Source organism: Tenrec ecaudatus, chromosome 2 (genome assembly GCF_050624435.1).
Source record: "Tenrec ecaudatus isolate mTenEca1 chromosome 2, mTenEca1.hap1, whole genome shotgun sequence".
In the NCBI taxonomy this organism is placed as follows: domain Eukaryota; kingdom Metazoa; phylum Chordata; class Mammalia; order Afrosoricida; family Tenrecidae; genus Tenrec; species Tenrec ecaudatus.
Window position 1 is genome coordinate 89,348,115 of NC_134531.1, and position 24,991 is coordinate 89,373,105.

Consider the following 24,991-nt stretch of genomic DNA (forward strand, 5'->3'; position numbering starts at 1 on the left):
TGTATTGATTGGATTTTCTTTTTTAATTTAATTTAATTTTTATATATATATATATTTTTGATGGGATTTTCTTGAAGGTGGATAGATATAATCTGATCACGGTTGCATTGTACTTCATGATGGATTTAGCAAGATGCTTTCTGACAATGAATTGCATTCCATTTCTATTTATTGTGTTATTCCTGGCATAGTAACTCACATGACTTTCTGCTTCAAGATGACTAATACCAAACCATTTCATCTTTCCTAATACCTAAGGTCTTGTGGGATGGGGGACATTTTCATGGGAGAAAGATGAATCTCTGCTCCCATAAGCTTTGCATTGTGTCAGCAATCACTGTCATCTCTTGGTAACCATTGCTTTGATAGTATTTTGTCTTTAGAGTAGTACTGGTAAAGTCATAATTCCTATCCTGTTCCAGTTCTTCCAAGAGTGTTTTAGGATCTTGATCCCACTTGTCTAAATTTCCATAAAAAATGCTTGTTTATGACAATATGGGTGCACAATTTTGGTGATCATCAAGCACAAAGTGTGCTGAGATTTATGTTTTCAGCCAGAATTTTGTAAGTTGACCCAATTGAGATGCCCGTGGTGTTGGTTATTTTTTCCGCCATTAATTGTCCCTCCTCTTCAATTAGGGCATGAGAGAGTTGAATTGTTTCCTTGCAAGTTTATGTGGTTTGTTCTGCCAAACCAGGCTTCATCTCCCATATCTTCTTATCACTTTGTAAACTAAGATATCTGTTTGTAATCTTATGAGTTCTTTGGAGCATTGTTCACTTAACCTTTTCTTTCTTTTTTTAAATACTTTTATTGGGGGCTCTTACATCTCTTATCACAATCCATACATTCATCCAGTGTGTGAAGAACATTTGCACATATGCCACCATCATCATTTTCAAATCATTCTCTTCCCACTTGAGCCCCATTTCTTCCCCCTCCATCCCCTGCCTTCTGTCCCTCATGAACCCTTGATAAGTTATAGATTATTTTTCCATATTTTAACATTGTCCTCTGTCACCCCTCACCCACTTCTCCATGATTCATCCTCTTGGGAGGGCGTTCTATGTTGATCCTTGTGATCAGTTCCCCCTTTTACTCTTCCCCTCCCCTACCTTAATCCTCCAGGTATCTCTACTCTCCTTGTTGGCCCTTAGGGCTTTATCTATCCTGGATTCCCTATGTTGCAGGCTCTTATCTGTAGCAGTGTACACACTCGGGTCCAATCCAATTTGTAAGGTAGAATTGAGGTCATGATAGTGGGGTGAAGGGAGCACCAAAGAACTAGAAGAAAGTTGTGTGTCTCCTCGGTGCTATACTGCACCCTGACTGGCTCATCTCTTCCTTGTGACCCCTCTGTGAGGGGATGTCCAATTGTCTAAAGATGGGCATTGGGTCTCCTCTCCATGCCCCAACCCCATTCACCTTGAGTATGGTTTTATTCTGGGTCTTAGATGCCTGATCCCTGATCCCATTGACGCAGACTGGTATGCTTCTTCCATGTGGGCTTTGTTGCTTCCCTGCTAGATGGCTGCTTGTTTATCTTCAAGCCTTTAAGACCCCAGATGCTATCTTTTGATAGCCAGGCACCATCAACTTTCTTCACCACATTTGCTTATGCACCCATTTTTGCTTCAGCAATTGTGTCAGGAATGTGAGCATCACAGAATGCCAGATTGTTAGAACAATGTACTTTTGTATTAAGGGAGTACTTGAGTCGAGGCCCAATGTCCATCTGCAACCCTAATTCTTAACATATAGATATGAGTACATAGTTATATTTCCCTCTTGTTACATATATATTTGCCTATGTATATGCCTGTATTTAGGCTTCTATAAATGTTCTTTGGATCCTGGATCTTTCCTCTATTTTGTTTTACTTTCCTCTTGTCCCACCATCATGTTTGGCCTTCATTTGGGCTTAGTAATACCTTGATGATACATTGCCCTTGATTAAGCTCCACTAGGCATCCTATGGCCTTCCTTCCATTGATTTTAATTCACTTGTGTTTCCCTTGTCCCTGGGTTGGTTCCCCCCTCCCCCCACTTCCTTTCTCCCACCTCTCCTTCTCCTGTATCCCCTGGAATCATTGGTCTCGTTCTTTTCATATCCAAATCACTTATCCCACCTATCTCATCTAGATAGACATGCAGATACATTAATAAGTGCAAAAACCAGGCAAAGCCAAATAAACAAGAAAGGAAGTCAAAATAAACAAAATAATATTAACAACAACAAGAAATAAAAATGGACAAGCCTATAAATAGTTCAAGGTCTGTTTGTTTTCCAGCCAAGTCTGATGGGGTGCCAAACTCTGTCTCCAAAGTCTATTTTTGGTATTCCCTGGGGATTTCATCATTCTGGTCCCCTCTGCTCTGCTGCGTGCCCTCAGTGCCTCGTGATGGGGCAGACCGTGCACTATTCCCACCCTGTGTCTCCAGTGCTGTCCCCGCAGCACCATGGATAAATGAGGGTTGCTGTGTCCCATGGTGGGGCTGGCCCTATGGTCCTCTCCGTGCATCGTCTACTCTGAACAGGTACATTGTCCTCGGCGCTTGGTGGGCCAGGATGTCCTCTCCTCCCTCTCCATCCCTTTGTGTTTCTCCCTTGTGCTGGAATCTGATGCACCTGTCTCCCCTAGCTGTATCCCCAGTGCTGTCCTCTGAAATGCATTCTTTTGTGAGTGTGTATGTGGGGGGGGGGTCCACATAGTTGGGATTGGGGGTCACATAACTGTTTCATAAAGCATCAAAGATATGATCATTCTCTTACCTAAACATCACCATAAACTTGATGCGTGTTCTTGCCTCAGTTTTTCGCATGATATGTGATAGGAGCGCTTCTCCAATGGATGCCTTAGCCTTCTTAGTGCCTCACACTGGACTCTGTTCATACGTGTCACAACTAGTTTAGTTTGGTGCAAAAATTTTGAAATACATAATGCCTTTTTCATAATTTGGATTCCCATGAACTCTTTGAAGATCCTTTGCAAAAAAAATTAAATTTGAGGGTAGAATTATGAGAAAGTTGTTCTCTTAAAAATTTTTCCTATAAAATAAATAAAAAGCATTTGTTTAAACAAAACAATCCCCCCCCCCCAAACAAACAAACAAACAAACAAAATCCCGACCTTACTATTGTAAAAATAAATAAATATTGAGAAAAACACAAACGAGTAAAAATCCATTTAGGGTTTTGCCAACTAGTGATTCTTTTTTATGAATAGATTTTGTTTTTATGAAATAGATTTTGTTTTTATAATATAGATTTTGTTTTTATAAAATAGATTTTGCTTACCTTGTCAATTTTGTTTACCTTGTCAATTCTTTTTTATGAAATAGATTTTACCTTGTCAATTGATTTGATTAGTCCATTAGTCGTTGGAAGTTGCTTGCATTCATTTCTTTCAGAAGCTGAACTACGTTGAATTGTTTCAAAAGCCCAAATGGAATTCTGAGCATTGGTCTTCGTTTTGCTCTGGGTTTGATACAGGGAGTTGCTGAGGTCGCTACTTCTGATTCAGCATTTTTTCTTCCTTTCTTTCCTGCAGTTCACATACTTCTCCTTGGCCAAGATGTGTCTGCTCTTTATTGCTGGAACTCAGAGCTGAGTCAGTTCTCTTTTGTTCTGGGAGCCCCTGCTGCTCAGGCTGCAGCTTCTGTGACAGTGCAGTCCCTTAATGCAAGCAAGACCTTAATTACGTTAGCAGGAGCTACCTACTCCCACATGTATGAGCTGGCCTACATCTCCAGGCAGTCGGACTTCATTCCTAGGTGGGTTCCACATTTTGTGCCAAATGTTTTTATACTATATGCCACCAAATCTATATTTAGTGACTGAGATTTGTATGAAATATGAGTGCATGATAAGTCAGAAAATTGGCAATTATCCTAGTTCTAATATCTATTCTGTTAAATTGATGAGGATTATATTGACATCTTTACATTAGGATTTGACTTGTAGGATTCTACAGTGTTAATGATTATGAGAGATTTATGAGTAAGCCACTATGTTTATTTCTTAAGTTTGTTGCAGTTGACTTACTCTTTGTATGCTTCTTATGTTACTAGTTCAGGTGAACTGATATTTGAACCTGGAGACAAGGAAGCAGTAATCGTGGTAAATATCCTTGATGATGTGTTTCCAGAAGAAGAAGAATCTTTCAGAGTTCAGCTCAAAAATCCCAAAGGAGGAGCAGAGATCGGTATTGATGGCTACGTCAAGATAACTATTAACTCCAGTGACGATGCCTATGGAATTATTGCTTTTGCTCAGGTAATAACATTGAAGATTTTTTTTACTTAAAATCAAAATTATTCACTTTGTTTATAAAATAGCTGTTGTCAGCACCCTTGAATCAAACTTGGAGTCTCTTAAGCCTATCCTGTCCCCTCTGTCTTGCTTTGTTGCTTATTTTGCATTCTAAAATGAATTCTACTGACATCAGAATAATTAGAGTCTTATTCAGCTGATCCTCTGAGGTGACTTTTTCTAAGCTTTTGTTCTGTGGAGCATTCTGCTGGGTCACCTTTCTTTGGAATGGGTACAAATATGGATCTTTTCCAGTCAGCTGGGCAAGTAACTGTCATCCAAATTTCCTGGCAGAGATGAATGAGTGCTTCCAGTGCTTCATCAGCTGGTTGAAAGATGTCAGTTACTTTTCCAACAGTTTCTGAAGCATGGAGTGACACTAGAGCATATGATGGAAGTCTGTTGACAAAAGTCCCAGGAGTTTGGGCAGGAGATAACCCTCCTGGGCTTGCAGCCCACATGCCTCCAATTGGGGTTCAGCTAAAACCCATGCAAGCCCGGCGGCAATCCGTCAGTACCCTGTCCCCTTTATTGATAAGGAAAGAGGTTTGCAATAAGAACAGAAGAACACGGGGTGATCCCAAGCTTGCAAGTTCAGGCTAACCAAATGCTCTGCTTCTGTAACCTGCAACCTTTTAGAAAAAGACACAGCTTTGTTTGATAGCGGCTTTGTTTTAGCTCTTCGGCATTAGTATCAAATTAAAAAGAGGGAATTATAGAGTCACGGGGTTTTATTGTTGGATGCTTGGGGACACTGTGTAACCCAGAATGTTGGATGATGGTCATGTTTTACCTCATTCTGAGATCCCCCGATCACACTGAAAACACAGCTGCATTTGTTAAGATAAGATTAGTCCCAAAGAAGTGTTTGTGCTTAGAGCAATTTTATCACGATGTTATTGTCACACTAGGAAAGCTATGCACCCTTGCCTCATTATATATAAAGCTGTACTTTGGAAATAAAATTTGCCTTTGGATCATTAGCCCACTGGCCACTCTTTCTCTTCAAGTCCATACCACTGGACGGTAACCCATGGTTTTAGCTGATTCTGTCGGTGCATCTTGAACTTACACCTCAAGTACCATTCAGTACATTGACTGTGAGCTGCCAGAAATTCTGACTGGATTCAGAGGATGATGTGGAACAAGGAATATTCTTGCAGATGTCAGATGGATCTTGGCTGAATGCAGAGAACACCAGAAAGATGTTAACATGTGTTTTATTGACTATGTCAAGGCATGCAACTGTATAGACCGTAATAAATTATGGGTAGCGTTGAGAAGAATGGGAATCCCCAGACACTGCATTATGCTCATGCAGAACTTGAATATTGATCGACAGGCAGGCAGTTGTGCAAACAGAAGAAGGGCATACTGCGTGGTTTAAAATCAGAAAAGATGTGTGTCAGGGTTGTATCCTGTTACCATACTCATGTAGTCTGTATGCCGTGCCAATAACTAGAGGAACTGGATTGTCTGAAGAAGATGCAGTGCCAGGGTTGGAGGAAGGCTTAGTAACAGCCTACGACATGCAGATGACCCAACTTCGCTTACTCGAAGTGAATAGGGCTGGAAGCACTTGCTGGTGATGATCCAGAGTTACAGCCTCCGTATGGATTACAAGGCACTGTAAGGAAGACGAAAATCCTCTTCACTGGCCAAATAGGTAGCATCTTAGTAAATGGTGAAAAGATTGAAGCCGTCAAGAATTTGGTCTCTCTTGAATCCACAGTCCATGTTCATGGGAGCAGCAGTCAGGACATCACAGGAAGCATCAACTGGGTGAGTCTGTTGCACAAGACCCTTTTCAATTGACGGCATGGATGTCACTTTGAAGGCTAAGTTCAGCCTGACCCAAGCCATGTTTTCACTTGCATCGTTTGGATATAAAAGTTGGGTCTCAAATTCGGAAAACTGAAGAAGAATTCGTATGCTTGAATTATGGTGCCGAAGAAGAATATTGAAAGTGCCATGGCCTGCCAACAGAACAAATAAATCTGTCCTGAAAGAACAGCCAGAATGCGCCTTAGAGGCAGGGGTGGAATACTTTGTTTCACATACTTTGGACATATCTTTTCAGGAGATGCCGGTCCTTGGGGAAGGACATCAAGCTTGGTGAAGTAGCTGGCAGCAAAAAAGCGGAAGCACTTGGACAAGATAGGTTGACACAGTAGCTGCATCGATGGGCTCAGACATAAGAACCGTTGTGAGGATGGCGAAGGACAGGGCTGTTTTCTTCTATTGTCCTTCAGGTCACTGTGAGCTGGAACTGCCTCGCCAGCACCCAACAACAGCAAACACAAGCCTTGGTGCTCTAATGTCTTTGCGTATACTTCAGTCTGAGTTGATTGTGATCTGGGAGTTTAACTCTGTTCTTCGTTTTAATCTTAGAGGACAATGAGGAAGCAGATTCCAAATACATGGGTGTACTTCATTATGGCACACCCCTCACAAAGGAATATGAGAGTGCTAAAAAATTCAGGGGAAAGTTCCATCATCTTTTAATCCCATTTTCTCAAATATTTTTCAGCATCTTCATGCATTATGTTTTTATTCTTGTGTTATTTACTTTTATAGATATATATAGATATAGCTGCATGTGCACTGTACACATCCTGATGCTTTTTCTCAAGACAACTGTATACATTTTATCAGCTCTGCAGCGTCCAGGCTCAGACTTTATATTCTTTCATAAATGAGCAAAGAGACTCTCATTCATGTTGTGCCGTATGTTCCTATTTGTGAAGTATGTTCTCATTTCTTAATTAGAGTTACAACTCTAGCTATCATAAGTCTTTCTCTGATATATCCTACAGATGAGGGAAATGGCTCCAGCTGGCTTAACCACAGAGAATGTTCACAGGGAGGGTAGGCGTCCGAGGGGGGAGCATGTACAACCTTGGTCTAGACTTTTTCTATCACGCCACTTTGCCAAAGCAAAGTATATTCCTCATTTGTTTGTTTGAAAGCTCATATTGTCATTTGTTCATATCTGGTAGGGTAAAGAGAGATGTTTTATGGGACTCTCACTTAAAGTAAGAAAGAAACTTACCAAAAACTTCCAAAATTTTATTTTCTTGTCTGATTGGCCAGAATTAGGTCCATTTATGCATCGATTAATGCATTGATCGATTGATTCACTCAGTGTCTATTTGACAAGTTTTATGTGCTATATCTATGCCAATATTATGGCAGAAATAAATAAGTAGAAGTCTCTCTTGGACTCTATATTTTAGAGGGGAATAAGAAACAGTCTGAAATCAATAAATGAGAAGCAGATGTACTGGTGGCAAGTTCTAAGGAGAAATATTAGTTAGGAAAGGCAGATGGAGAGAGTGAAGGGCAGAGTGATGTTGTCGTGTGTAAAAATCTGAACTAGATTGATCAAGAGAGCCACACTGACAGAAGGATAGAGGCAAGAAAGTGAGTTATGTGCTTTTGATGAGGAAGCATCAGTCAGAGGACTTGCTTGGCTAAGGCAGTGATATCGTTAACTGAGACTGAAGTCAGGGTTACAGGAGGAGACAAGATGCAAGAGGAGAAATGCTGGGTCCCTTAGGCCATCAGATAAGATCTCGCTTCTGAAGGAAATGAGGAGCCTTTTGGAGCTGGAGGTTGAAGCAGAAGAACAGAACGATCTATCTCACATTTTATTATTATTGTTTAAAATTTTCCCCTAAAAATTTTTTTGTTATGAATTGTGAGGGTTTACAGGTCAGACAATCATTTTTGAATTCCACAACTTGTCAAATCTCCCACTGGCTTGCCGTTTTCCATTTCTCTTGCCCCAGCTCCCTCTTGCTGGATATTGTCTTCCCCTGCACCCAAGCTGACTGCTGCCCACACACTAACCTGCTCCTTCCCCTTCTCTCCATTCCCATCAACACTCGGAACCTAAGTCTTGGTTCTTTTGCTATGAAAATTTTTAGTTGATATACGTATATATATTTTTTTTTCCTAAAACAGGACTCATACAATATTCGTCCATCTGTGATTGGCTAACTCACTTGATACTAACATCCTCCAATTCCATCCATGTCACAAAGTGCTTCACAGATATATCAGTACTCTTTAATATTGTATAGTATTCCGTTGTGTGTATGGACCAGTGTTTAATAAACCATTTTCCCCTGGTGGGCATTTAGGTTGTGCCCCTCTTGTTCCTACTGTGAACAGTGCTGTGATGAACACGGCTTTGCACCTATCTGTTCATTCCTGCACCAAGGAGATGGGTTGTCGTGACCTGTGGTATTTCTTTCCTCAAAAAAAAAGTTGTGTAGGTACATAGTTCTCATGTGACACAATTTAATCGTTCGATTATATCAAGAGCTTTGCAATCACCATCACAGTCAATTTGAAAATTTTTCTTCTTGTACTTGTGAGTTCCCCATTTCAACCCCGTCCTCCCCTGCTGTGCCCCTAGGCAATCATTAATCCCGTTATTGTCTCTGTATGTCTACCCACCTGGTGGCACAGTGGTTATGCGTTGGGCTGTGATACTGTAGGTTCCATCGGGTGGCACAGTGGTTATGAGTTGGGCTGTGATACTGTAGGTTCCATCTGGTGGCACAGTGGTTATGAGTTGGGCTGTGATACTGTAGGTTCCACCTGGTGGCACATTGGTTATGAGTTGGGCTGTGATACTGTAGGTTCCACCTGGTGGCACATTGGTTATGAGTTGGGCTGTGATACTGTAGGTTGGCAGTTCTAAATCATAAGACCCTCGTCGGGAGAAAGACAGGACCTTCCAATCTTGTTTGGAGTCACCGTCCCGAAAGTTACATGGCGATTTCTATGCTGTCCTTAAAGGTTGCTATGGTCAGTGTCGACATGGCAGTGAGTTTGGGATTTGTTTGTTTGTTGGTTTTTTTTTTGGGAAATCTTGGATTTCACATACAGAAAACAATATAAAAAACAAACAGAAGCAAGCAAACAAACGGGACCAATGACTAGGCAGAAAAGTTTCAATAGAAAGGAAAGCAAAAATTATTAAAAACCGAAACAACTTTACAGTGGGTCAAAAGGAAAATCAAATGACCAGACATTACATTTGAACTTAACTACATCTGCCTTAGTCAACCGTGCAGTGTTGTCTGTCGTGTAGCAGCACTATTCACAACGCTGAAATATGTTCAGTGAGGATTAATCAGAGGCTTATCTGTTCGCGTGGCCTTGCGATAGACTTTGGGCTTCTACTGTCATCTACAGCCTTTTGAAAACCAGGAGTTTACAATTTAAGCTCCAGAGCTATAAGGATCATCAGTGAGAAAATTGGGACAAACTTAAGCACCCTGATGCAGGGCATATACATACAGACTACCAAATACAGCACACACAGTGGACGACAGATAGATGACTGGGACCTATTAAAAATAGAACACTATGCACGCCAAAAAGCTTCATTAAAGGTAAAATGATAGCCCACAGATTGGGGAAAAATCTTTAGCAATGACTTAGTGGAGAAGGGACTAATTCCTAAAATTTAGTAATTAAATTTCTGAATTCTGATTTCTGAAACACTCCTATAACAAAAAAGCCAACACTCCAATTAAAATTTGAACATACGGTATGAATAGGGGTTGACATTGGAATGGCTAACACACACAAGAGGGAATGCTCACGATCTCCAGCCATTTGGGAGATGCAAATCAAAACAAGGATGAGATATCACCTTCCACCCATAAAAATAGCTCAATTTATAATGTCAATAAAAAATTCTGGAGAGGATATAGAGAGATTGAAGCGCTTCTACACTGCTAGTGAGCTTATAAATATGTATGACTATTTGGAAAGCAATATACCACAAACTAAAGTTACCGGGAATAGAAATACCGTACAACCTAGCAATACATTTTGGTATATGTGCCAAAGCAGTAAGAGACAACACAAACAGACATATGCGTTCCTGTGTTCATGGCAGCACAGTTCATGAAACCCCCCGGTGTGCGTGTGTGTTTTGTTTTGATTTTAGGAAGGGCCACACTGATTTCCACATTGTTATGCAGCCCCACCAGCATGCTTTACAGGGGGATTTCAGTCTCGCCACACTCTCTCTACCGTTTGTTGTTTTCTGCCTTGAAGTGTGCTGTCAATGATGGGGTAAGGCAGTTACTCAGCACTGCTTTGATGTGCATCTCTGGAATAGCTCATGATCCTGAGCATTCCTTCATATGTTTGTTGGCTGCCAGCACGCCTTCTTGGGTGAACTCTTTATGTCCTCGGCTATTTTCTGAACATTGGCTATTCATCATTTTCTTGTTACAGTGTTCTATATATTTTAAACATTAGTCCCTTGGTTGACATGTTATCGCTAATTCTTCCCCCACGCTCCCCCGCCCCCCCCCCCCCGGGTTTGAGTTCTCTTTTTACTCATTTGGTGACAGCTTCTGATGCAATTAAGTGTCTTATATTTAGGAGGTGCCAGTCTTCCTGTCTTCTTTTTGTTTCCTGTGTGTGTGTTTCATGATGTGTTTGATAGTGTGTTTGTGCCAATGTATTAAGGTCTATAATTTTAGGGTTTATACATAAATCTTTAATCCTCTTAGAGTTATTTTTTTGTCTATGGAGTCAGTTGTGGGTCTTGTTTTATTCTTCTCCAAAAAGGAACATCATTTTAAAAATTGTTTTATTAGGGGTTCATACAACTCTTATCACAATCCATACATACATCAATTGTGTAAAGCACATCTGTGTATTCACTGTCCTCATCATTCTCAAAATATTTGCTCTCCGCTTAAGCCCCTGGCATCAGGTCCTCATTTTTCCCCTTCCTCCCCGCTCCTCCCTGCCTCATGAGCCCTTGATAATTTATAAGTTATTATTTTTTCATATCTTGCCCTGTCCCATATCTCCTTTCACCTACTTTTCTGTTTCCTCTTTCCAGCCCACTCTACCTCTACCCTTCCAGTATCGCCACTCACACCCCTGGTCCTGAAGGGATCATCCGCCCTGGATTCCCTGTGTTTCCAGTTCTTATTTGTACTAGTGTCCATCCTCTGGTCTAGCCAGACTTGCAAGGTAGAATTTGGATCATGATGGGGCAGGGGGGTTAGGAAGCATTTAGGAACTAGAGGAAAGTTGTATTTTTCATCATTGCTACATCACACCTTGACTGGCTCATCTCCTTCTCTAGACCCCTCTGCATGGGGATCTCCAGTGGCTGGCAAATGGGCTTTGGGTCTCCACTCTGCACTCCACCCCTCATTCACTATGATAAGATTTTTTTGTTCAGATGATGCCTTATACCTGATCCCTTCGACACCTCGTGGTCGCACAGGCTGGTGTGCTTCTTCCATGTGGGCTTTGTTGCTTCTCAGCTAGATGGCTGCTTGTTTACCATCAAGCCTTTAAGACCCCAGATACTATACCTTTTGATAGCCGGCAGCATCACCTTTCTTCACCACATTTGCTTATTCACCTGCTTTGTCTTCAGTGGTTGTGTCAGGAAGGTGAGCATCAAAGAATGCCATTTTAATAGAAGAAGGTATTCTTGCATTGAGGGAGTCCTTGAGTGGAGGCCCAATGTCCTTCTGCTACCTTAATACTAAACCTATACATATAGGCACATATATCTATTTCCCCATCCTCATATTTAAATATATTTGCATATGTACATGCCTTTATCTAGACCTCTATAAATGCCCTTTGTCTCCCAGCTCTTTCCTCTGTTTCCCTTGACTTTTTCTCCTTTCCCACTATCATGCTCAGTCCCCACCTGGGTTTCCGCAATTCCTCTTGGTTACATTACCCTTGATCATGCCCTACCAGGCCTCCCACACCCACCTCATCACCAATTTGGATCGCTTGTTGTTCCCTTGTCCCTGGGTTTGTTAACACCACTTCCTTTCCCCTCACCTCCCCCTATCCCATGTCCCCCGGGGACTATCAGTCCCGTTGTGTTCTCCTCCAGATTGTTCATCCAGCTGATCTTATTTAGACAGACCTGTGGAGATAATAACATGCACAAATCAAGACAGAGCAAATCCAAGCAACAATAAAGAACAAAACAACAACAACAACCCACTGATAAAGAACAAAACAAAACACACAACTAGCTTGTAGTTAGTTCAAGGATCGTTTGTTGGCCTTTTGGAGTGTTTTACAGGCCAGTTTGTTGGGGTATCATGCCCTGGCCCCAAAGTCCACCTTCAGCATTCCCTGGGGACCTTGCTGCTCCATTTCCTTGCAGTTCCACTGCACTCCCCCAGTGCTTTGCCTCGGTGTGTGGCAGGATCAGATTGGGTGCAATTCCCACACTGTGTCTTCGGTTCTGTCCCCCGCAGGGCCATGTCTCATAGTGGGGCTTCATGTCTCATAGTGGGGCTGGCCATGTGGTCCTCTCTGTGGACTGGCTGCTCTAATTGGGGTCATTGTCCTCAAGGCCTGGTGGGCCAGGATGTGCTCCACTCTCTTCTCCTCCCCCGTCATCTGCTCCTGTGTGCTTTTTATCAGATATGTCCCTCTCCCGGAGATGAAGATTCAATGAAGTCCTTTGAAACAAATTCTTCTTGGGGGTAGGGGCAGGCATCCACTTAGTATTTGCGACTGGGGCCCGCCCCCCAGACCTCTCCACTGGAGGAACACCAATTTTACAGGACCATTTGTTGAAGTTATTTAATGCGTTTCAGCCCTTTGTTAAAAATCAGTTGGATATATTTCTGCGTCTTCTGTTCTGGTCCATTGGTTTTTATGTGCATTGTACCGGTATCTAGCTTCTTTGACTACTGTGGGTCTGCAGTAGGTTTTGAGATTTGGAAATGAAAGGCCTTCAACTATGTTTTCATTCTTTAGCAGTGCTTTGCTAACCCTGGCTCTCTGTCCTTGCCGTACAAAGTTGGTCATTTGTTTTTCTTCTCTTTAAAGAATGATACTGGGATTTGGATAGGAATTGCATTACATATATAGATGTATTATATATAATTATATAACTGTATTATATTTATGTTTGAGTAATATTGACAGTTTAATAGTGTCAAGTCTTTCTTTACATCACCGTGGTACATTCTTCCATTTATGTAGGTCTCTTTTAGTTTCTTGGAGCTCTAGTAGCATAGTGATTTACACATTGGACTTCTCACCACAAGCTCAGCAGTTCAAAACCACCAGCTGCTCCATAGGAGAAAGATGAGGCTTCCTGCTCCCTTCAGGATTTACTGTCTCAGAAACTATCAGGGGGACTTCTACTCTGTTCTATGGGGCTGCTATGAGTCAGAATCAAATCACTTTTAGTGAATTTGTTATTTTTTGGTTTCTAGTGGTAGTGTTTTATACTTTTCTTTATACACGTATTCAGTTTGTCTGGTTAGGTTTATCCCTAAATATTTCATCTCTTGGGTAGTTATTGTAAATGGCATTATTTTCTTGATTTCTTTTTTAGAACTTTCGTCATAAGTATACAGGACTTGAACTGAGTTTTACATGTTGACCTTGTACCTTGCCATCTTGCTGAATCTTTCAATTAATTCTAATAATTTTCTTGTATAGTTTTTGTGTTTTCTATTTGTAAAATCCTATCATCTGCAAAAAGAGCTTTGCTTCTTCATTGTCCACCGGGATACATTTGATTTCTTTTTCTATCCCATCGCTCTGGCTCAGACTTCCATTGCAATGTTGACTAGGAGCAGTGACAAAGGACACCTTCGTCCAGGTCCAGTATGCAAGAGCAATGCTCTCACTTTCCCCATATTGAGCGAGATGACGGCCAACGGTTTTCACATATACCTTATTGTGTTGAGGACTTTCCTCTCTCTGGGTGTTTTAATAAGGAATGAGTGTAAGATTTTGTTAAATGCCTCTTCTTCATCTATTGATACGCTCATGTAGTTTATTCCCTTTGCTTCATTTATAAGGTATATTGATTGTTTTTCTGTTGTTGAACCATTTTGCAGATCTGGGGTGACTATGACTTTGTTAAAAACATTTTACATTTATTTGTATAAGGAATACTTTTTTAATACGGTGATATTTTGCCTGATTTTGGTACCAATATTATGTTCTCTTTGTAAAATACATTTGGATGTTTTCCATCCCCCTCTATATTCTAGAAGAGTGTGAGTACAGTTGGTGTCGGTTCTCCTCTGAATGTTTGGTAGAGTTCATTGGTGAAGCCATCTGGTCTTGGTCTTTTTCTCATTTTCTTTTGTTTTGATTTTTCAGTAACTTGATCAATTCTACTTTTGTTATGGGCCTGGTCAAGTTTTCGACATCAGTTTGTGTTAGCTTAGGTAGGTAATGTATTTCTAGAAATTTACCATTTCTTCTAAGTTTTTAATTTGTTAAGACTACCCCAAAAAAAGTTAGAGTTCACGCCTTCATCAACTCAAGTTAACTCACTGCCATCGGGTGGATTCCACGGGAGAGTGACCTGCCAGCCAGAGGAGAGCTGCCCGCCTGAGTTTCTGAGTCTGTAAGGCTTAGCAGGAGAAGGAGATTTCATCTATTTCCTTTGGTCAAATTTCCAAGATATGGGCTGTTAGCTTTTTCTTTCCGTTGGATCTGTTGTTACATTACCCATTTCATTTCTTATTTATGATATTTGTAGCTTCTACATTTTTCCTTTGTTAAGTTTGCCAGTGGTTTGTGAAATTTGTTCATCCTTTCAAAAAAGAGAAAGCAACTTCTTGCTTCATTAATTCTATTTTTGGATTCGTTTTCTGTTCAATTGTGCATTATTTTTCTTTTGGTGGCTGAAAGTTTGCTTTTCTGCTCTTGTTCTGATTGGTGGAGACTTTGGAGGAAAGCTAATTTGGGCTCTTTTTTGATGTTTGTGTGTTTATTTCTCCAAATTGCTCTTTGAGTTCTCCATTTGTTGTGTCCCAGTGGTGTTGTATGTCATATTTTCATTCTTTTGTTTTATGGAATTTAAATATTTTATTTCTGATTTGTTCTATGACCCATTATTTTCTAAGCAAGGTGTTGTTAAGTTTGTATTGGACTTTCCCCCCTTGATTTTCCTACTCTTGAGTTCTAATTGTGTAGATGGGTGATTTGAGAAGACAGTTTGTAATGTCTCAGTGTTTTTAAGTTTATGAAGGCTTGTGTTGTGCCCTAAGGCATATGTGTTCCGTATGCACTCCGCAAGAAGGTGTATTGCACTGTTGCCTGGTGGAGTTCTGTGTAGGTGGCCGTGTTAGGATGGAGTTTCTATAGGAGCAAACCCAGTGACGCGCACACACACCCACACACACAGGTATGGTTGTCTAATGTGGTGTCTGTTACTCTCGTCAAATCTGGAAGAGTTTGATTAATTTGGGTGCATGGATATTTATTATGACTATGGCTTTTTGCCCCACATTGTCCCTTTGATCATTGTATAATGTTTGTTTTTCACGGGGTATTTTTTCTTGAAGTCTTTTTATAAGAATAGGTTGCCTATCACACTTTTTGATTAGTATCAGCTTGATATCTTTCCCATTATTTTAGTCTGCTTTGACTTTGTGTCTAAAGTGTGTTTCTTGTAAGCAGCATATTGATGTGGCTTCTTTTCTATCCATTCTAATCTCTGTCTCTTGACTCTTACACTTAAGCCGTGTATGTGCAGTGTTGTTACTGACAGGGTGATTGTTTTGCTCCACTTTGCTGTGTGTGTGTCATTCTTGACTTCATTGAATGGATTTGTGTGTCGCGGTTCTTTCCATTCTTTCTGTTGTTCTAGTGTTTACTAGGTCATTGTGACGTTCCTTTTTTGGATAAAGTTTATCCATTTTCTTTGAGGGTACCTTATTATTTAGTAATTTCTTCTTGAGTTTAAAACAGTCTGCTTGCTCTCTTCAAGGACTCTTGAGTTTGACACGACACGATTCCCTTCATTTACTCTGCAGTTGTCTTCCTTGTGGATTCATACTTCTGGCAATACTGTCGTATGTGTTGGTTTCATCTTGATGTCTGCCCAGAAAAATCTCTCTTTTTTTTTTTTGGTAAGAGTAGTCTTGTTTTAGCAATTTCCATGCCTAAAAATGCCCTTATATTTCACTCCCTCGTATTGGATGAACAATTTTGCTGAAAATTACATTTTTGGTTATCAGTTATTTTTCTTCCATATTTTTAATGAGCCTTTACGTTGCCTTCTTACCTGCGTGGCTTTTGCTGGAAAATCAGAGATTCATCGTATTGGTTCTGCTTTGTATGTGGCTTTATGTTTTCCTGAACTGCTCTCAGAATTCTTTCCTTTTCTTTAATTTTGGAAAGTTTAATTATGAGATATTGTGATTTTCTTTAGGTAGCTCTTATTTTTGGATTCTTTCAGCTTCTTGAAAGGTTATTTCTTCCCTTTTATGATGTCAGGGAAGATTTTTTTCTCAGGAGCTCCTAGACAGTTTTCTGTGTGCTTTATTTTGGTTTTGTTTCATATCCTATCAGAGGTATATTATTCCTTTCAAAAATGTACAAATAATTCTGTGAATTATTTTAATGGACTACTTTTGTCCTACTTTGGTATTGAGAAGTTTATATTCAAGTTTATTAGTTCAGCCTTCCATTGTTTCAATTCTACTGTCTTGTTCTTTCAAAATATTATCTATTTCTATTATTGTAACATTTATTCTCTGTATTTATGGTGGGTATTTTCCCACAGTGTCTAATTTTTCCTTTATTTTATCAGGTTGCTCTTGTACTGTTTTCCCGAATTCTTTTAAAGTTTTCTGTTTTTGTTTTTCCCTATAGCTTTCATGATCTTTTCATTCACCTTTGTGAGTACCTAAGAATCATTCTTCTGAGTTTTTTATTTTCCTGATAGTTTTAATGCCTTATTGTCCTTGAGAACATCTTTTGGGTCTGTATATTTATTGGTCACTTGCTTGCACCATATTCTCTCATATCTTCATATGCGTGGTAATGACCTATTTTCTAGGAGACATCATGGTGTTTTCTTGTCTGTGTGTCTTAGTTGATCAGCTGGTGCTGAAGTGTATGACATCTCCTTGTCCATTACGTGTAACTACTGCAAGTGCCTGGGTGGGCTGAGTCATGTGGGGAAAGTTCTCTCTCTCTGCTTGAGTGATAAAGGAATAATTAAGGGAAAAATTAAATATACAACAGCAGAAAGCAAACAAAGGATACACCCCACACTAAACAAATTTAAAATACACACAAACACACCTGGTCCAAATGATAAGTCGGCATGGACAGAAATAGATCAGTTAGGGGAACATTGAAGTAATTCACCAATAAGCAGTAGAGGAGCTGGAAGCATGGAGTTGCCATTCACCAAGGCATGGATGGTTGTGGAAGGACAAAGTGTGGAGAAGATGAGGCGTTTTGGAGACGATTTCTTAAAGCAACTGCTTGCAAAGAAGGATTCAGAGGCCTGGGCTGGCCTCACCTGTGACTAAGAAGGAGGTCAGCTTCCTCTTCTGGCAGCTTTGCATAACAGAAAGAAGATGCAGGTCACATGTCTTTTATCCAGCACTGACGTTAAAAAGGGCAGCAAGGTACCTAGTAAATTGCATATATTTAACTTAGCTCATTATATCTAAAATATAATACTTTAATCATATCAAGATCAAAATTATCAATGATATTTTGCATACATAAAAAAATCCTTGTACACTTTACATTGACGATTAGTCATGTTTTAAGTGCTTAAGAGCTTTATCTAGTCAGTAACTGCAGTATAGGAAAGATAAACTCTTTAATCACCCAGTAAAGTTTGCAGCAATACATTCACAGGGAACTGCCCGAAGTTTAGGGCAGATTTAGAAGCGCTCGTGGAACAAGGGATCTCATAGCTGATGTCAGATGCATCTTGGCTCAAACCTGAGAATACCAGAAACATGGTTACTTGTGTTTCCCTGACTATGCAAAAGCATTTGACTCAGTGGACCATATTGAACTGTGCGTAACCTTGAGAAGAAAGGGAATTCCAGAACATTTCATTGAGCTCACGAGGAACTTCTACATGTGCCAAGAGGCAGCTGTGTGAGCAGAATGAGGGAACGCCTTTAATATCAGGAAAGGTGTGTGTCAAGGGTGTGTCACCATACTTGCTCAATCTGTTTGCTGAACAAATCATCAGAGAAGCAGGATTTTACCAAGAAGAATGTGGCATCAGGATTGGAAAAAGGTTTATTCATAATCTAAGATACACAGACGATACAACCTTGCTTGCTGAAAGTGAGGAGGACCTGAAACACTTATTGATGAAAATCAAGGATTGTAACCTTCAGTGTGGATCACAACTCAATGTAAGGGAGACCCAAATCCTCACAACTGGACCAATAGGTAACATCATGATAAATAGACCAAAGGTAACATGATAAAAAGGCAACCGCCAAGGATTTTGTCTTGCATGAATCCATAATCAATGCTCATGGAAGCAGCAGGCAAGAGGTCAAAATATGTATTGCATTAAATTTATCTACTGAATAAGATCTCTTAAAATATCGAAAGCAAACATGTTACTTTGAGGACTGAGGTGCGCCTGACCCAAGCCAGGTAGTCTTCATTGCCTGATAATGCTTGTGAAAGTTGGACATTGAATAAAGAAGAATGTGGAAGACTCGGTGTATTTGAATTGTGGTCCTGGAGGAGGACATTGAAAGTACCACGGGCTGCTGAAAGGACACATTGATCTCCGCTGGAAGGAGTGAGGTCAGAGTGCGCCTAAGAGGTAATGATGGTAAGATTTGTCTTACATACTTTGGACCTAAGAGACCAGTGCCTGGAGGAGGACACCATGTTGGTAAAGTGGAAGGCCTGGGAAGAAGAGGAAGGTCGTCAGTGAGATGGATGGACATGGTGGCTGCATCAGTGGGCTCAGGCAAAGGAGCAATTGTGAGGATGGCACAGGACTGGGTAGGGTTTCGTTCTGTAGTGCATAAAATGAGTCAGAGCTGACCTGACGACACTGAACAACAATAAGAGCACAGCTCTTTAACCTGAAGACCTTGATCTTACTTGTTTCATAATAAATCATGTGCTTGCTTAAATGTCACCTTCTCAGAAACACCTTCCGGGATTGAAGATCACAACGTGTCACGTCATTCTGTATCTTCTTATAGCAAACCCAGACCTACTACCATCACGTTGACTCTGACTCATAGCCACCGATAATAGCATTTTCAAAATTGTTCATCTTGATTTTAGCCCAAAGGTTGAGAAGAGATGAGACTGTAAATCTCTATGGTAGGAGATAGCTTTAATTTTGTCCTGTGGAATAGCTGATGGAGTTGAATCCCCAAGCCTGAAGTTAAACTCCCGATGCCTAACCCGCAGTGCCTGCAGGGATCCCTCCAGCTGATGCTGCCTTATTATTGTACTGTTGCATTGGCACTTGCGGAATCGATCTAGTGACAGTTTGGTTATGTTTACAAGAATTTGTAACATAACAAAACCAAACTTGAGATGCTGCTTTGGTCATGGGTTTGTGCTTATGTCCAGAAAGTGTTTGGCACACAGTCCATGCTTGCCACCAACGTGCCTTTCTGCAGGCCACGCCGCTCCTAAGGCATTCCGAGCCTCTGCTGCAGGGGCGTATGGCAGAGCTGGACTTCCTGGGGGGAGAACCAACTTGCTTTGCCACTGAGTCTCCGTCTTACCTTGAAGTGGATGACACTTCTGGCTTCATTCACATGGATCACGGAATCTATTCCTCACCTGTTTTAATATGGGAGATTTCTCTTTATGAAGCCCAAGGTTTTCCCCAAAGCATTCTAGACATATAAATCACGGTGGTTTAAGCCTTTGCGATAGATAGAGTTATGGTTTTCTTCAAGTTGCTGAGTAGAATTTCTCAATATGGTTCCCTTGTGCCTGGAAATGTAGTTCCAATATGAGATTTACTAGATACTTGTTGTTTTTTTTAAAATAGTTTCTGAATGCTTAAATATTTATTGTATTAAGCCCCAGTAATGTATGACATGGAGTCAGTTATAGACCTCTACTTTACCAAGCCATTGTCATTGGTGAGTAAATCATATGCATATTTTAAAATCAATTTATTTTCTGCAGGAATGCATGATTCCTTTGAGCAGAATTTTATTGCTGTATAACATCTGTAGCAGTGTGTTAATGCTGTACAAAATATCGCTGGAGAACAGAATTGCTACTCATATTTGAATTTTTAAATAGAAACTTTTCGTATATTTTAAGACATGAATGAGGTTATCTCTCTGGATTATAATAGTAAAAAGACAGGAAAATCTTACTGGGAAGATTGACAAACAAATCTTCATAATTCATCTGTCTCCCCGACTGACCAGAAAGGTCAGAGGAAGGAGCGCTTTGCAGGATTAATTTTGTGGGGAAGCTCATTAAATGACCGCCAAGGAATAACTGGCTAGAAATGTTGCAATCACACAGACTAGAACTCAGTTGCAAGGAGAAGCAAAGACGAGGATAAGAAGAAAATGAGAAAAAAGGAAGGAGTATTTCTGACCAGAACAAAATCTTAAAGACCGTGAGTTAAGGATAAGACGCCGTCAGTGGAAGAAGCACAGTTAGCAGCAGTAATCTAGAGGATACGCATGACAGGACCAGAGAGGACCCCCAGATCACGTGACAGTTACATTAGAATGAGTCTGTGGTGACTGAGGAAGCCAACCTCTATTTCCCAAACAGGCAGCAAAACCCCAGAGGACTTGCAAGTGATGGGTCCCCCAGGACAGGAGGAAGATCTAGTTCTTCAAATGCTTTCTTTTCAATTTGATAAATATTTGGCCTGGCTTGCACACTAATTGATAAAATATATTATTTTTGAGTACAAGTATATTACAAGTATATTACAAGTATATCAAATATATTATTTTTGAGTAGTGAAGATACTGAAAAATTTAGCAAAAGTAAAAAGACCAAAGGAAAATAATTGTATAAATATTAACACAGCCCTTAGCTCTTTGCATCTTCAAGCCTGCACATTTAAAAAATCTTACTCTCTTTACAATGACTGTTTTTTAATTATTGTTTTTCCATTAGCCACATTGTGCTACTTAGTATTTTGAAGATTTCTGAATGCTTATTAATATTAACTTTTTAAAGTGTGTTTAGGAAATTTCAATTAACTGTTGATTTCTGTGGATTTTGTTTAGAATTCATTGCAGAAGCAAGTGGAAGAAATGGAGCAAGATAGCCTAGTGACCTTGAACGTTGAGCGCTTAAAAGGAACATATGGCCGCGTAACTGTAACATGGGAAGCTGATGGAAGTAGTAGTGACATATTTCCTGCTTCCGGAGTGGTATGTAATTTACACAAACACGGGAGAGTCACTTTTAAACCGTGCCGACTATTGCCACTTGGAGCCAAACCCTTACTTGTGAATGAAATGTTTGAGTTGGGCCAGGTCCATACTGGAACTCCTGCTACTATTCCTGTCACCATAGGGAGGGATTTAACTCAAGGCTAGTTATGTTGATCTTACTGTTCTTTTTAACGAAAGAATGAAAATAATAAAAAGCTACCTTTTTGAGGTTTAATACAGTTGATAAAATTTCAGGTGTATTATATGATTGGAAAAGAAAAAACACCAATCAAGCAGGATAGAAACAGGATGATCAAAATTTATGAAAATACAAACATGAAGTATTATAGTGATTGAGTCTAAATCAACAGGTAGGTTTATGAAAAATTAGATCAGAGTAAAATTGTTGAATGTTGAATTTCCTACAAATAGATGTTATGAGACCAGTCCTGGGAGAAGGTAGGAAGTCAATGAAAATGGAGAGAGACCCTTGACGAGGTTGGTCGGCATAGTGTCTACAGCAATGGGCTCAGAGAGCAGTTGTCAGGGTGGTGCTGTGGGACCAGGCAGTGTTTGGTTCTGCTTTATGTAGTGTCCCCATAAGTCAGAGTCAACACAGTGGCATCTACAACAAAAGAGTTTACGATGGATTGGTTGCTCGTAGGTTTACTGAGGAGGTAAACCTGCAAGGCAGTGAGGCAGGTGGAAGTGTATAGAGGTTGAGACTGAGCCCATAGGCGATTGAAACGATGGACGGCCCTGTGGGGGAATTCTGGAGCCAAGGTGGTTCTTGGGAGTTGCTCTTAGTCGAGGCAAGGGAAGTACATTTTATGTCGTCCTATTAAGGGTATGCCATCCTTAATGTTGGCCACCCTCTGCGTGGGACATAACTTTGATGAGACAGTTCATTGCAGCTAGGACTACGCAGTTAGGGATACAGAGCTGTGATCATCAGATGAGGCATGAGGCAGCAGCTCCAACTCAGGGTTGGGACAGAGGATCCTAATATCCACTTAGGGCAGTGGTTCTCAGCCTTCCCCACGCCGCAACCCTTTCATGCAGTTCCTCGTGTTGTGGTGACCCCAGCCATAAAATTACTTTCCTTGCTATTTCATAACTGTCATTTTGCTACTGTCATGAATCGGGTGACCTCTGTGAAAGGGTCGTTTGACCCCCCCAGGGGTCTCAACTCAGGTTGAACCGCTGACTTAGGGGAATGGTACAAAAGTGGAGTTCAGACTGAAAAACGAAATCCGATTAGCCGAGAGGAGTAGCTGATGTGCAAAGAGGAGAATGAAGGGCCCTCTAGGAGTTGGTAAGGATCGTTGGTGGAAACAGGGGTTAAACATTGAGCTGGGAAATCTCAAGTTGGCAGTTCAAACACATAAGGGCAAGACGAGCTTCCCCGAAAGGTTTACAGTTTCAAACCCCGTACAGGGTTGCTGAGTCTGAGTCGATTATATAGCAGCGGGTGGTGAGTGGGGGTTAATTTTTTGTTAGAAGATAGTTTGTCTTTTTGGTTTCCCTTGGTTTCCTAGATTGATACATGAATCTTGCACAAAGTTTCTGTAAACTAGAATCTAAAACCAAACTCACTTCCATCAAATCTATTCAAACTCACAGTGAACATATAGAAGAGGCTAGAACTGCCCCTGAAGGAATAATCTCTTATAGAATTACCACAAAGATTAGCAAATATAATTGTTTATTAATCATTTTAATTCTGGAGCAAATAACATTTTTTTTTTCTATAAAGGGCAGGATAGTTCCTATCTGTACCAGTGCACATCCTCTGATCTACCCAGGTTTGCAAAGTAGTATTGGGATCATGATAGTGGGGGGAGGAAGCATTTAAGAAATAGAGGAAAGTTATATGTTTCATCGTTGCTGCCCTGCACACAGATAGCAATGGGAAACACAGGGAATCCAGGACAGATGACTCCTCCAGAACCAGTGATGAGAGTGGCGATGCCTGGAGGGTGGAGAGAATGTGGGGTAGAAAGTGAAAACTGATTACAGGAATCTACATATAGCCTCCTTCCTGGGGGAGGGACAGCAGAGAAGAGGGCAGGGAGAGACATCAGACAGTGTAATATATGACAAAAGAATAATAATATATGAATGATAATGAATAATATATGGTTTACGGGGTAGGGGGAGTGGGGAGGGAGGGGGAAAATGAGCAGCAGATATTAAGGGCTCAAGTAGAAGGCAAATGTTTTGAGAATGATGATGGCAACAAATGTACATATGTTCTTGACATAATGGATGTATGTATGGATTGTGATAAGAATTGTAGGAGCCCCCAATAAAATGATTTAAAAAAAATAAAGGGCAGGATAGTAAATATTTTAGACTTTTCAGGACTTTTAAAACATTTTAAATAAATCATTTTATTAGGGGCTCGTACAACTCTTAGCACAATCAATACATGCATCCATTGTGTCAAGCACATTTGTACATTTGTTGCCATCATCATTTTTAAAACATTTTCTTTCTAATGAGCCCTTGGTATCAGCTCCTCAATTTTCCCCTCCATCTCCCCCGCCCATGAACCCTTGATAATTTATAGACTATTATTATTTTTCATGTCTTACACTCACCGATGTCTCCCTTTACCCATTTTTCTATTTCCCGTCCCTCTGGGAGGGGGCTATAGGTAGATCATTATGATTGGTTACCCCTTTCTTCCCCCCACCTTCCCCTTCCCCTCCTGGTATGGCTACTCTCAGAAGTTATCTGGCCTGAATTCCCTGTATTTCCAGCTTTTATCTGTACCTGTGTGCTTGCTCTGGTCTGTCTACATTTGTAAGGTAGATTTGGGGCCATGATAGTGGTGGGGAGGAGGCATTAAAGAACTAGAGGAAAGTTGTGTGTTTCATCGGTGCTGTGCTGCACCCTGACTGGCTTGTCCTTTCTGTGTGACCCTTCTATAAAGGGATGTCCAGTTGCCTACAGATGGGCTTTGAGTCTTTACTCTGTACTCCCCCTCATTCACAATGATAGGATTTTTTTTTGTTCTGGGTCTTTGATGCCTGATACTTGATCCTATCGACACCTCATGATCAGATAGGCTGATGTGCTTCTGCCATATGGTTTTGTTGCTTCTCAGCTAGATGGCTGCTTGTTTATCTTCAAACCTTTAAGACCCCAGATACTATATCTTTTGATAATTAGGCACCATCAGCTTTTTTCACCACATTTGCTTATGCACCTGCTTTAACTTTAGTGAACATCTTGGGAAGGTGAGCATCATAGAATGCCAGTAATAGAACAAAGTTTTTTTGCATTGAGGGAGTACTTGCATGGAGGCCCAATGTCCATCTGCTACTTTACTGCTAAACCTATAAATATATGTACATGGATATATTTCCCATTGTCATATATATTAATTAACATATGTACATGTCTATATTTAGACCTCTATAAATGCTCTTTGCCTCCTAGTTTTTTCCTTTGTTTCCTTTTACTTTCCTCTTGTCCCACTATCATGCTCAGCCATCATTT

At 40.5% G+C, this 24,991-nt stretch overlaps 1 protein-coding gene across 1 annotated transcript in view; it reads left to right on the top strand.

Annotated features, from left to right (window-relative positions):
• Positions 1–24,991, top strand: part of ADGRV1 (adhesion G protein-coupled receptor V1) — a 724,059-nt gene that overhangs the window by 249,573 nt on the left and 449,495 nt on the right. The window contains exons 53-55 of the mRNA XM_075542665.1: positions 3,553–3,775; positions 4,073–4,277; positions 21,335–21,481. Coding sequence (XP_075398780.1) covers positions 3,553–3,775; positions 4,073–4,277; positions 21,335–21,481 — 575 coding nt within the window. The remainder of the gene's footprint in view (positions 1–3,552; positions 3,776–4,072; positions 4,278–21,334; positions 21,482–24,991) is intronic.